Source organism: Lytechinus variegatus, chromosome 4 (assembly GCF_018143015.1).
Source record: "Lytechinus variegatus isolate NC3 chromosome 4, Lvar_3.0, whole genome shotgun sequence".
NCBI lineage: Eukaryota > Metazoa > Echinodermata > Echinoidea > Temnopleuroida > Toxopneustidae > Lytechinus > Lytechinus variegatus.
In genome coordinates this window covers 26,799,055-26,813,673 of record NC_054743.1, presented here as the reverse complement: position 1 = coordinate 26,813,673, position 14,619 = coordinate 26,799,055, and the positions used below count along the sequence as shown (strand labels likewise).

Genomic DNA, 14,619 nt, shown 5'->3' with positions numbered 1-14,619 from the left:
GTTTTTGCTTGTCAAATTTTCATCAGAAAAATGGCATCTCCTATTGTGGTGGTGGTGATGAATTTATGACAATGATGGTGGTGGTTATGTTGTTGATGATGATGGTGGTGACGATGGTGATGATGAATGGTGGTGGTGATAATTTCCTCTTTGTCAATCAGATACAGATGGCCACTGATGTCAGCACATGCCTATCCTTTCACCTATGATTTTCCTGACAATCTTGTGTCACAACCAAATAATGTACATCAATCTGTTTTGAAACCGAGTAGCCTGTTATACATCAACTATTGTGTGAATTAAATTGCCATGAGCTTTATAATGAAACAGATCAATGTGAAAGTTCTGAAAATTTGAATGTTGAGTCACTAACCCTCCCAATTGCGATGCATGATGTCACACATGTATAACATCCTAATTACTTTTGTACATATTTCAAGTAAAATTGTCTAATTTTCTAATTTTACCAAGTTTATCGGTCGATTACGAGAGGATACTGCCGGATGTAATGCAGGTTTCACAAAATATGCATGTACCTTTAAATGAGCAAAGAGATTTTCAGAGATACATTTTAAACAGAACTGCCAACGTGAACAATATTTCAGTTTATTTCTAAAAGCTGTAAATCAGTATTTTCAAAGAAATGCCATAGGAAAACACATAAAACTGAAACTATAGAAATCAATATTTCACATGAATTTAGCAGCTACACGTACCGAGGCGAGTTTTTAAAGTGTGACATCTCACCACCTAGCTCCCGTAACACAAAGCTTAGCAATCATCATAGAACACTTCTAACGATTGACTGCACTGACTACTATGTGCCATCAATCGTAAAAACCAAGTGTGATTAATGGCTTACATGTACCTTTGTATTACAGGACCCTGTTTGCCATGCCAACGGAATGATTTCCATCATTATCTTAGTTCAATAAAAGCAAATGTCATTTGCTCTGTCCATTTTTTCTCCAACGTGAAATCAATCTTGTTCTTATTGATTTCACCTAAGCTAGTTTGGTGCAAGAGTATGTTAACAAATACACGGACACACATGCTTGGTTTTAATACCAGAAACCGATTATTATTTGTCCTTTACACTAATAATTTTCATGTGAGAACTTGTAAACAATGAAAAATAATATTGTCAAGAATGTATACAATAAGAAGTACAAACTCGGTATCCCTGCATCATACATACGTATCACCTCTCCATATACTCTCCAATATTAGCTACTTTAACTACGGTAGAACATCTAAACCTTTTATTTCTCGTATTTACAGCAACATCATGGTCATATTATGCATTTTTTGTAAACAAATTAATGTATTGAAGATGAGAGGTGCAAGTATGATATATATAGATATATGACAAAATTTACATGTATGATATGCATGTACAGAGATCATTATACACGAGGTCTTTGCTTAATTATAATTTATACATGTACTTGTTATCGATGAGAACTAACCATTTCCAGACTCATAATTTCACTGAACATCCAGACTGACAATGTCCACACAGGGACTGATAGTGCGAAAAGAATGTTTGCCTGTACCTAAATAATCACACTACCTCATAAACCGTTTTGTCTGTATGGCTCAATACACAAAATGCTGGTCAAGCAAAAAAGTTACCATAATCGAAGCCTGGAAATGGTAAACTTTGCATTTAATATACAAAATTATTTTAATTAAAAAAGTACAAAATATATGCCCCTCAGTTTGAGGAATAATTCTATCGATATTAGCTACAATTAAATTATTGAATGAACACAAAAAAAAATTTATACTCATTGGGTGATGCATTCCTACTCAATATGCAATCAGGTGAAAAAATGACTGATTAGAAAAACACAAAATGCATTTAGTCTTAACGAAAATCTATTCAAACAACTATTGTTGGTTCGCTTTATCCATGTACTCACTGTGCCTTAATAACACTTATGAGACTTGCTGATCATGCTACATGTATAACACATATTTTACATAGAACTCAGCCCATTATATATTGCAGGCTAGGCCCTGTCTTCACTGGTTCAATACTGGCTCTCATTGCACAAAACTATATTTTCAACCCCCATGCCCGCTCAAGTACCAGACTTGCTCATTCTTTTACCTGAAAATCAAATGAACATACATGTACAAGTTGAAGTTTTAAAAATGACCTGAAAGTCTCATCTAAACTAATACCCATGCAGAAGACTTCTATCTGGTAAAGTTTTAAAATTACATGTATATGCTCACAATTTTTTCCATGTGTCTTTAATCTAAAGAGAGACATTAAAGGGAGACCGCACTTTTAGCCGATATCAGACAAGGACATTGTATCAATTGTCAAAATATCACACTCAACATCGATATTGATGGGCTACTTTGTCATGGCTTAGTGACACTTAAGAAAATAAATGAAAGCAGAAAAAACTTCACTAAGAATTCTAACACTGGTTTATGGAATAAAATCAAACATGCACACACTTTCATCATCCTTATGATCCTTGGTTTGTTATCTTCTTTCAAATAAAACAATTCAACCTATTTACAAGTAACTAAAATCTACTGTTTATATAACCAAGGATTTATGAACAAAGGAAACAATAAACTCAAAAGGAAGAATAAATAAGAACGATATAATGAAAAAATTAACTTTTTTTCCTTGACTGCTCTTTTAAAGTTTCAAGAATGTTGGCCAGAAATTAATAGCACCGTAACAAACAAAACGGGGAAAGATGATAACTATGCAGTCGGCCCTATCATAAGAGCTTCAATATTTACAATGATAGAGACGGGATAATGCAGTACAATCATACTTTCCATCCTTATACACAGTACCATTCTCACACAACGCATAAAAAAGTGTGAAAATATCTAAATATTATTATGTAACAGAATGCTTCAACACAAATAATCCAATATGGAGTTTACATTGAGGCTTTTGCCTGTTTAAGTACACTGTATACTACGCAGCAATGCCCTAATACAGTGCATGTACTCTCAAAGCTCGACAGGAAACAGGAATACATGTATTTCAAACACTCCAATTCAACTTTACATGTTGGCGCCTCTCATCAAATTGTTATGTTCGTCTTCAATTGGTGTCAAAGAAAAGCTGCACATGTCCTTCCAATATAGATTTCATCACCAAGCCAAAGGAAAATATTATTAAATTGTTATTAATGTTTCATGAATTAATTTCTGAAGGTTGCTTTCTTTCTTTAGTCATTAATTCAATTTTAAAGGACAAGGCTTTCTCAGACATAGAGAATACAAACATCACGGTATAACCTTTGTAACCGGCCAACCTTTGTACTTCTATTATAGTTTTGGGAGAGGGTCAGTGTAACGACAATTGACATTAAATTCTTATATTTTTTTAAAAACATATTTTAAAAGGCAAATGGTGCAGGGGACAGTTGTGTCTGACATACCCTTCATCTCCATTATACATGTATCATGCTTGCACAATGATACATAGATGGAGTCCTTTCTGCATGCACAAGAGTAATAAATACATGTACATAGAGTTGCCCCCATAGCAAACAGACTAACAAACAAATATGACCGACTGATCCAATTCTTTTTCCCCCCTTCTATTAGTTTTTTCTTGGCATTTTAATTTCATTTTTTCTTTGTTTACTTTATTCTATTTATATATTAATCTTTATTCATTCATTTATCTATTTATTTGTTCTATCTTTTATGGGGGAGGGGCTTTTGTCAACAGCATTATACATGTACAGGGCAAACAAACGATCTCCTGTACCACAGACTTTTGTTACGGGAGTGCAGGAACACCATGTCTGAGCATGCCTTAAAGCACAGGCTTTTCATTAACACCAATATCAAATTTGTTCATATTTGAATTGTAGCAATCAAGGGGTGACAAACAGAACACCTCAACTCAAGATCCATGATTTTGAAAAAAGTGAAACCAAATTGAATGTCATAACTCAAAAGAGTTCAAGGAACACAAAGCGTGCTGGCGAGGTAAAGTGTTATTTTGGTATATAGCCACAAAGCACATTGGGTTACGGCTTTATGGTTTTCAATGATGGTGATATATTGATAACAAAAACTCAAAATGGCCAAAAATTTAGTTGCATAGTTCTGTTTGTCAACTCTTGAAATATTTTTCCTGGTCACAGAGGACACCTCAATCATAATCACAAAGGCAGTACATACTTTCATTTAATTTGTCCAATGTAAGTCATTTTGTTTCTCACACTTCCATGAGTGGCATTCATTGTGGACACTCTAGAGGTTATCAATTTCAAAATACAATACACTCACAATGCAAACCCTAAAGTAATATGAATCGCGATCGCTCAATGCATCATTCATCTGTCATGTAAAATGTGACTACGGTATACACAACTAGAGGTGAATGCCATACTGGGTTTACTTTAAAATATATATCCAGCTTGTTCCATTCCTTTCTCTTTACCAATTAAATTCAGCAAAGCTAAATATTCAGTGACAATGCCAGGCTTGTTGACAAGTTGAAAAAAGCTATCTTGGCCAATATTCCTGGTGGCGTAGGCTTTGAGCATTCTCATCTTCAACATGTCAGGAGTGCAGAAGTCACATGTACGGGAATATGTAACAGGGAATTCAATATGAACCATTACAGGAGAACTACACATGTATTAAGGGTGGCGCAGCCAGAATGAAGCGATCCATTGGTTGGGTTTTATTGGTTAGATTTCCATTTACTCTGGATCAACTTCGTTCAAAGCAATAGCTGGTCATCTTCTGGAGTAGCTGTGATGATGAGCGTATGCATTGCGAGTCCTTAAGAGTACGATAGGTTGATTTGATAGAGCTGTATCGACATCTTTACTTTTCATCATTGCACTTGGGGTAGACTTATGAGACATCTGCAACAGGATAGAAATTAAATATTTGTTTGGTGAATTTTTTTTTTAATTACTTGACTGCAATTACATAAAGAGCCAGTCACAGAGTACCGAAGTGATGATGTCACAAAAAACTTTTTTTAGCATTTCAGCATTTTTGATAGCATATTTTGGTAGAGCATGATGAAAACCCCCCACTACTAAAATTTGGTGGGAATTGGTCCATAAGGGCCTAAGATATGACCTCATGAATACATAATTGGTCCTTCTGAAGTCAGTGTATCATTGGGCAGTGTTAGGAATTAGGCCAATAATGCATTGACTTCCACGGGGCTCATTTTGTATTCATGAGGTCATACATTGTATCTTGGGGCCCCCATGGACTGATTCCCACCAAATTTTGGTAGTGGAGGGTTTTCATCATGCTCTACCAAAATATGGTATAAAAAATGCTGACATGCTATAGTGAAAATTGATGACGTCACACTTTGGTACTCAATTGTTCAGTGCAAACTTTGCGCGCGACTTGCGGGTGGCTTTTTTTGCTACCCGCAGGTCATTCGCAAGTCGCCCGCATTGACAGTATCTTGCACATATCTAAAACGCAGTTGACCACAGAAGCGCACTCAAGTCTGATTTGCACCCAGAAAGAAATGAAATGAATTTGATCGATCACTTTTGATGTTGGAGGAAAATACCAATTTTAATGCAAGTTTTTTTTATAAACCTGAAATTACCGTTTTCTTTGATTCTTAAATCTTAAACGTTATTTACATGACTTCAAGTATTTGATACTTTAAAGTACAGGCTTCAGGGATCATGAAAATAAATTAGATCAGTTTAAAAAATTCTGGTGAAATTTCAGACAGACTGGCCCGAATTCACAAGGTGGTTTTGAAAACCCACGGTTGAGTCCATGGTTTATGCAGATTTCCTATATAAATTACACTTGATTTAGCGCGTATTGGGCGCATGTATAAAACATGTCCAATGCTGATGCGCGCTTTTGTCACAGTGACGCCTGTTACCATGGTTAGATACGCTATTTTATTCATGAGTCCACTGTTTTTATTCATGAATCCACTCTTCAAACAGTGGACTCATGAAAAAAATAGCTTATCCAACCATGGTAACAGACGTCAATTTGGCGCACTGTGACAAAAGCGTGCATCAACATTGGAATGTTTTATACACGCACCCGATACGCGGTAAATTAAGCGTAATTTATACAGGAAATCTGCATAAACCATGGACTCAATCATGGGTTTTCAAAACCACCTTTGTGAATTCGGGCCACTGTGTCTCCTATTTTTCCCATTCTTAATGTAATATTGAAATATGCCCAAAAAGAAAGGAAAAAAAAAACCTTGCCCAAATATATTGAAATCGGAGGCCTTATGTAGGAAAGATTAAGAGCTCTTAAAAATGGGGGGGGGGGGAAGGGGGATCAGGGAACCATCATTTCCTATATTAGTATATCGCGAAGAAATAAGGGATTTAAAGAAGGGCTCTGGGCACATTACACAAAGTTTATGGACATATTGATTACAAATCAGTATCAATGGAATCGATCATAAATATCAGCGGGATATCAATTGTCAAGCTTAGTATAACTGAGCTCAAGCATTAATAGAGAAGTTTTTGCAATGACTATGATACTCACAGCTCATGCTTGTAGAGGTAAAGCGACGTTGAATCTGATCTTGGTTGAACTTTACGAATGCATCATATTGCTCTGAAATAACAAAGGAAAAAAAAAGCAAATGAATTATAATGATCAATGCAGTAGGAACTAAGAAAGGTTCTCAGAATGTTAAGTCTACAAATTTACCTTCATGCTTGTAGCATAACTTCATTTCGCATACTTTAAGAGTATGGCAAAAAAGGCATGAAAAACCCTTTAACTCAATGATACATTTCCTTGTTACAGTTAATTCTGCACAGGTGGATTTACCATTTAACTCTTTGCATGCTGAATTCTGAGGGATAATAATGACAAAATTTATGTGCATAATGTCTTCTTTGAATAATTGTATATTATCCAAGAACTAAAGCCATTTATTAGCATTCATATGGGACAAAACTAATTACAATTGTGGAATTTAATGTAATGAATGTGCAAAATTGCAACATTAGCATGCCAAGGGTTAAAAATGTTCACTTGAGGGACAAACAATTTTCATATCATTTTTTTTATGCAATACATTAGGTAGTTCTTTACTTAATATACTATAGTCCAAAGGTATTATAACCGGACAGATTCACCTACATTAAGATTGTATATTGACTTTATTCCCATCAATGTTACATGGTTTTCACTTTAGTGTAACCAGTGGCAAGGAGGTTTCAGAGGAAACTTAATCAGTGACCTTGAAATCTCTTCAACTGAACATCCTATCGTAGGGAAAGGATTCACAGGATACATTCAGATAGGGTGCAGCAGAATACGACACACTTTATATTGTGTACAAAGTCCTTGGGAAATGTTGTGAGTCACTGGTGACAAAAAAAATATTAAAGAGGCGAAATTGGGATTTCCATTTTGCCATCTGGCAGACAATGGCTGCACACTGAACAATTTCAAGGGTCAAGTCTTGACACCAAAATATCAAAATTCAGTTTAAAATAGAATATTTTGATTTGCATGTCACTCATAATTATTACTTATGGCAATGATTTATTCTAGATTCATAATTGTAAATTGAAACAATTACGAGTTTGATTTTAATCTAACATAATTCCTGTAAGACCCCCGGCATCTTGCTTGAAGAAAAATTATCAGTAATTGTTGATGAAAAAGTGATACCTACCAGCTAACTTGCACGTTAGGGCTTTATCATACTCCTCACGTATCCTAGATTCTTGCTCCTTCAACATGCGTTCACATATTAGGATAACCTGTATGACAAATTATTAAAAATTAAAGATTCATATAGCTGTCAACATCAGCAGCACTGAAATAGATTTTTACTGCCATTACTTCATATTTCACATGACTGCTATAGCCTCACTACAAATTGGGAGATGTGGAGATGAAAGTCTTGCTAAAGATCAAAAGGCAGTGGCATTCCTATTTGATCCCAACTCTGACCCAAAAAACCCAACACCATGAGCCACAAACATACAAGAACCAAAATAACTACTCCCTTAAAAAAAAAATAATTTTTTTGATAAATGAACTTGGTACCAGTATTTTTGCACAATTGACATGGACTTAAATAATGCACTTGATCCGTTGAGCCATGCATGAGTAAACACATTCAGGGAAACCTTGTTCCGGCATTTTGAAAAAGAGGGGGTACTTTTTTTGGGTTGTTTATTCAAAACCATCCATCTCGATTCCTACCTGTTTTAAAGTGAACATGGGTTGATCTTTGGTTTGTGTTTGTTGTAAAGAGCCTGAAGGCAAGTTGGGCATAGGATTGGTGGATGTGGATGGTGGTGAGAAGCATCCCGATGTTAACCCAAACCTTGATGCTTGCTCCATCATCTCTGATGATACAGGTGACTCGCTGCTGTAAGAATCTTCCAACCGTTTCCTTCGCTTTATCCTTCGCCATTCTTGACTAATGTGAGCTGCAAGCTGGCCTGTTCATCAACAAGAACAAGAAGAGTACTCCATGAATATCAGTTCAAAAACTTTAAGATTACAAGTCATTTCTTACATGTAAATGCATTACTTTGCCATCTTGTCTTTCGCCAAGGCTACAGCACGCATATATACAATGTATCGCGTGCTGTAGTCTCAAGTGGCTAAAGACAAAGAAATCGCCACGTCTACAGCACGTATATCGTTGTTTTAGCTTATACGGCGCGTATCATTCAGTAATGAATATTTGCGCCAAATGCGCGATATGCGTGATGTACTGTAGCCTTGGCAAAATACAAAGAAATCAAGATTACGACGTAAACACAGTGGCAAGTTTTCCGTCTTTTCTTCATATATTTCTCATTTTTTAAATTCATTCTCGTTTAAAAATGAAATCAATATCATAGAAATGTTGGAAATGAAGTTCCTATCCCATGTAAAGTAGGCCCCTATATGATTTAGCCATTTTAGGGCCAATTTTTTTTAGATCTTCATGATTTAGAAGTAGAAATCTTGGGGGCCAAGGTTGCTCCGTGGAGAGCATACCATACGTTAGTAAATTATTTTTACTCTCCGTTAGGAGCCCCTATCTCCCCCCTAGCCTGGAGGCGTTTGGGGAGTGAAAGTTTAATACTCTACGTATTGCACTCCCCTAATGCCTGGCGCTGGTCTATATAGGCTCCCACGTACCGAGGGAAAAGGCAACTATACAAATGCACCAAACTGCTAGTTATGTTTAGAATCTGAGGTTAACACTTCTGTACATGGGTAAAAATATTGGTTGGCAACGTTTGGCAAAAAATGGTTATGGATAAAAAATATCGCAAAAATGCGATGAAGAAATAAAAGTAGAAGAGAGTTTACTCACATTTGTTGTCATCGCCATCTTTGATCCATTGTTAATGCAACCTAGTTACGTGACGCGTATAGAGGGCGGCAAAATCATGAGCGGTGCTAGATTAAAAAGTGCTAAAATGCCCCGCTTCAAACCACTGAACTAGAAATACGTATTTTCAGTTCAGTTGAAGCGGGACATTTTAGCACTTTTTAATCTAGCACCACTCATGATTTTGCCGCCTATACGCACATAACTAGGTTGCATTAATAATGGATCAAAGATGGCGATGACAACAAATGTGAGTAAACTCTCTTCTAATTTTATTTCTTCATCGCATTTCTGCGATATTTTTTAACCATAACTATCCATTTTTTGCCAAACGTTGCCAACCGAAATTTTTACCCATGTCAGAAGTGTTAACCTCAGTCTAACATAAGTTATCTCCGCGACGATCTTAGTTAGGCCTACTAGCAGTTTGGTGCATTTGTATTGTTGCTTTTTCCCTCGGTACGTGGGAGCCTATATATTATATACCAGCACCAGGCATTAGGGGAATGATATATATTAGTACCCGGTATTAAACTTTTACTCCCCAAACGCCTCCAGGCTACCCCCCCCCCCCCCGGCCCGAGTCAGCTGGTGCAAAACATCAGCGCCAAACTTAGCTTTGTCGGCCCCTACAAAAAGGCTACAGCGATAGTGACGGCATAATGGAGGCGAATGCAGTTTCATACCCATGTATGGACATTGAAGTGAACCACTTTTTTACTTCGAAAATGTCAACAAACCAATAATCGTCACAGAATGTCTGTGCAGTCTGCAGTCGTAGACAACGCAGTCCGGAATTTCCATTGTGACAAATGTCGTTTTGTTGACATAAAAAATGGGACTGTGCGACTTAAGTTGAATAATCTCACCTGGTGATATTCTAGGTGTTACTGGAGAAAATGGTGATTGTTGAAGACTATTTCTAGAAGTTGGTGTTGACGGAGTAATTATGGGTGAACATCTTCTTCTTTTTGGGGAGGTTCCAGGGCTATGAAGTGGATCAAAGTCGAGAGTCCGTTTTAGTGTCGCACAAGCCATTTTAGATTTACAAGAACTAAGAAACACCCCTCCTTTTAGGCCCGAAATATGGGCACATGCAACTCTCGAATTCCAACAAAATGAAAGGGCAATGTGGAGAAACCTCCACTTGATTAAAACTGATCAGGTAATTGTCTTTATTTTACCAAATTAAACTGATGATTCGCGATTTAAATCGGTGTTTCCTCGTCCCCTGCGATGTTTGAAAGTTGCTTTACAGGTCAATATCATACGTACGTACGTGTCCGTACGTACGGGTAGATCAGGGGTCCTACCTACAGTACATACATACACACGGATTACGTACATGTATGTACGTACAGTATCGAGCCATAGAGATCTATGTATCGAGCCTGTATACATGTATACATCCATACATACCGTAACTGTACTGTAAATAAATGATGTTCTTGTTGTTGGAGATAATGGCGGGCAATAAAAGAAAAAAAAAAGAATTTTGGGAAAGAGATGACCCTGGGCCCCAAAGATATATTCACTTGATATGTGTCATAATTTAACTCTATGGTCCTAATTTACTCATGCATTTATCGGGACATAGGGCCTATGATAGCGGGGGGGGGGGCAGGGGCCCGTGGCCGGGACACGCCCCCACGAAGAATTTGGAAATGGGGAAATCATTTGTCATCAAAAACAAAAATCCTGGGCGCTTCAATATTTCTTCACTTTGTTAAGTGAGATATTTACAGATCTAGCTGTTGATCGATCGAGGCCTAAAGTTTCACCAAGATATAAATATAAAAATTTTCGCCGGCGCGCTTCGCGAACGCATAATTAGGGAAATCCTTATAACCTCCCTCCTTTTTCACGTCACTGTGTCAAAAATATTGCAGATGGATCGAGCCACCGTACGTGGCGTAGTAGTGGCAGCGCAAAAAATAAATGATTAAAAAAGGAAAAAAAAAACATAGTAGGTCGCCGTGATCTACAGTCCGATATTGGCACCTGAAATACATTTTTTTAAGTAAGAAAATCAATCATGCGAGCCCGAAGCGCGAGTTGAGAAAAAAAAATATATTCCGATCTAAAGAATATAGCACTATTTCAAGCACAGGAAAATTGTGAAGTGGATATGGATCGCACTGCATGAGCGCGAGTTTTTTTTTAATGATTATTTTGACCTATATAAAGGATGGGGACATTTGAAGGACATTTTATCATCATATAAAAATTATGAATATATCCCGGCATAGGCGGCGGAAGCGGGGGGGGGGGCGTGTCCCCCTCCCCCAAATTTGAGGTGGGGGGACGGTCCCCCCCCCCTAAAATTTAGGTTGATGACCTTTTTTTTTGTTTTTTTTTTTGCTTGTCTAAAATTTTTTGGGGCGCTTGTCCAATTTTTTACCTGTGTCAATCCCAAAATTTCAGGTGGACACCCCCAAATTTTTTTTGTTTCCGCCGCCAATGTATCCCGGGACTATATATCTTCCTATATTCTCATTTCCTAAGCTCGAGATGAAACTTGTCGATATTCCATATTCTGAAAAAATTAAGGGAATTTTACTTTACTGTAGGAATCATTATGAGTACTTTATTATGATTTCCGTCTCGCACAAATCGCGAGCCGACATTGTTTATAAACTTTAATGAAAAGGGAATTTTAAGTAGTAGAATTAAGGGGAAATATTCACATTTACAAAAAGTTGATTGTAAAAATAGCAGAAAAGAATAATAAAAAATATTGGCGAAGGTTTGAGGAAAATCCATCAATAAAAAAAGTTATATTAGAATATAATTATTTGCTTTGTATACGTCATGCGAGCTTTTTCCTACCAACGTGCTTGGTAAAAAAAAAATCAATTTATCATTTTCTCAGAAAAGTGAAAACTCGTTTTCATTGCACCTTCGAGTATATCTGCTCCGGCCGAAGAAAATAAAAATTAGTCATCACGAAACATAAAAAAAATGAAATTTACGCATTTTATAACACATCACATAATTTATGGGGCAGCTGCATGCTCGTTTATGACGTCACAAATCAAAAACTTGAAATTGTAATAACTTTCTTAATATTTCATGGGTTATTTCCTCACACCTTCACCAATATATTTTTCTCACAGTGCTATTTTTACAACAAAGTTTTCATCAGCTGAACTTCACCTGTATATATGCGCAGCGCTAACGGATACGTTTTGCCGACAGTCAGACCTGCATGTAAAGGGATAGGCTATATCGTGAGAGAAACGGTGAGACCTTTATGAAAAACAAGAAGAAAATAATATATGTACTTGACATAAAATGTAACGAGGTCGCAGCGCGAACGCGAAATGTTGATATTCAATTAGACCTTATTAAAAACAGACATTTCTACAGAGCACTTGTTTTTAAAATAAATTGTAAATCAAACAAAATTATGAAAGCTCGATGTCCGAGCTGAAATATTGTTTCGTATAACTTTAAGTTGAAAACGTGATATTCCCTATTGAGCAATATTATTGTATCTCATTGAACAGGCAATGCGAGCTCAGAGAGCAGGCGAAAATTTTAAATAGTGCACATGCATGAAACTTTTTTTTAAAGTTCCAAGTCTTTACCCTATTTTATTCATTCGTCTTCCTCCTCGATACTCTTCCTAGTTTCTCTCCTCTTTTATTTTCTGCTCCCCGGCCTCGATCCTTCTTTTTCTTCCCCCTTCCTTCCCCTTTATTTTTCTCGTTTCTTTATTTGCTCGACAATAGGGGGAGGGGTGCCCTGCCCCCCCTGTGATTTTGAGTCCAATTATGGACTAAACGGGTGTATAGCCACTCATTTGGGGCTAGAGGGGAATTAAAAAAAAAAATCACATACACACAAAAGGAAGGAGATGAGAGGAAGAAAAAAAGAGAAAATTACGGAGAAGGGGGATCAAGAAAGAGGAAGAAAAGTGATGAACAGGAAAGGGGATCTGGAAAACAGAAACACTTTCAGGTCAGCATAAAAAAGAAAACTCCGCTTCATTGAGTTTTAATTCACGATCGCAATGCCTTTCTATAATATTCGTTAAGATACATATTCTGTTCAAACTATAGGGCATTGAAATGGCGCATAGAATTTCCTGTTTTTAAGTAAATATATACACAAATATTTCTACAATAGTGCTCCGAGATTAAATCATTGTTACAAATTATTTTGATGATTTCCTAACACGTTTCTTTTACTTGTAAATAATCAGGATATAACAAACATTAAGCTCGCGCTTCACCCTCCCATTATTAGGCCTACATATTTTTTTTTTTCAGTTATAAGAGCGCTAAGCATGATCGGATTTTTATTTTTTTAGGAGCGCTAAGCGTTATCGTATTTTTTTCTTTTCTTTAGGACTATATTGTAGAAAGTTTTGCAGTATGCTTATTCCCACCACTTCACTCCCACTTTTTTAAAACTTTTTTTATTGATAAGGTTTACCTTTCTTTCTTTCGCTTTTTACCGTTATCTTCTCTCTTTTTTTTTGCAGCCAACAGGGGTCGCAGCCACCCGGTCCAAATGATATCAATGTTGCATCGAACCTTAACGTGTTATAAAATGCCTTGATCTGATAATAATTTTTTCTTAAATTACTCAAAGGGGTAGGATAGAAGCGTAGGAATGAGGCCGTTTTTTGTGGGGGGGCTTCTTCATCCCCTTTCGCTCTTATATATACATTTTTAATGGCCTTTACCTTCTGCAGAGCCCTCGGTAAGCCTTTCTCTTTGTCTAAGCGCGGAGGTGGGGGGGGGGGGGGTCGAGGGAGAAAGCTAGGGCCACCCGCCACTGGACTACTTTTATCTTCTTGTCATCTTCCATAATTCCTTGGTGGGAAAATAGCAGAACCATTTTAACGTCACTTTCCTCCATTTTCTCCGTTTCCCTTACCCTTCATTCATTTCCCCTTTTTCAATTCCTTCGCTCTTCCCCTTTCCCCCATTTTGCTTCTTTCGCTTTCCATTCCTTTCTATATTCTATCCCTTTTTCTTTTCTCTTTCTTTCCTCTCTCTCTCTTTTCCTCTTCCCTTCTCCTTTTCCCTCTTCCTTTCCCTTCTTTTCTTTCTTTCCTTCTCTCATTTACTTTTATTTTTCTTTCCCCTCTCCATTTCCCTACAAATTTTCAACATTTTCTTTTCACAATAAAACCCTCATAAAATTTAGAGTTTGTTGGAATAATTTATAAAAGACAAATAACATTTCATTTCAAAGAAAAGAGGTAAACTCCCAATACACATACAAAAAGTGGAGATTTGTTATTTTTATATTTACATTGTACATGTACATACATCTCT

The 14,619-nt window shown here is 36.7% G+C and overlaps 1 protein-coding gene across 1 annotated transcript; it reads right to left on the bottom strand.

Moving 5' to 3' along the window:
* Positions 1-1,055: 1,055 nt before the first annotated feature.
* LOC121413722 (akirin-2-like) lies at positions 1,056-10,608 on the bottom strand. The gene is made up of 5 exons (XM_041606646.1): positions 10,198-10,608; positions 8,200-8,441; positions 7,664-7,751; positions 6,517-6,588; positions 1,056-4,874 (listed from the first exon to the last, which is right to left on the bottom strand). The coding sequence occupies exons 1-5, from the start codon at positions 10,364-10,366 to the stop codon at positions 4,864-4,866; spliced, it is 582 nt and encodes a 193-aa protein (XP_041462580.1). The 5' UTR covers positions 10,367-10,608; the 3' UTR covers positions 1,056-4,863.
* Positions 10,609-14,619: the final 4,011 nt, after the last annotated feature.

Bases quoted from the DNA above. Each gene is read 5' to 3' on its own strand.
- LOC121413722 (XM_041606646.1), bottom strand. From the start codon at position 10,366: ATGGCTTGTGCGACACTAAAACGGACTCTCGACTTTGATCCACTTCAT. The intron at 8,442-10,197 runs GTGAGATTATTC...GTTGATGAACAG, and splicing joins AACACCTAGAATATCACCAG to GCCAGCTTGCAGCTCACATT. The intron at 6,589-7,663 runs GTAGGTATCACT...TTGTTATTTCAG, and splicing joins CCTAACGTGCAAGTTAGCTG to AGCAATATGATGCATTCGTA.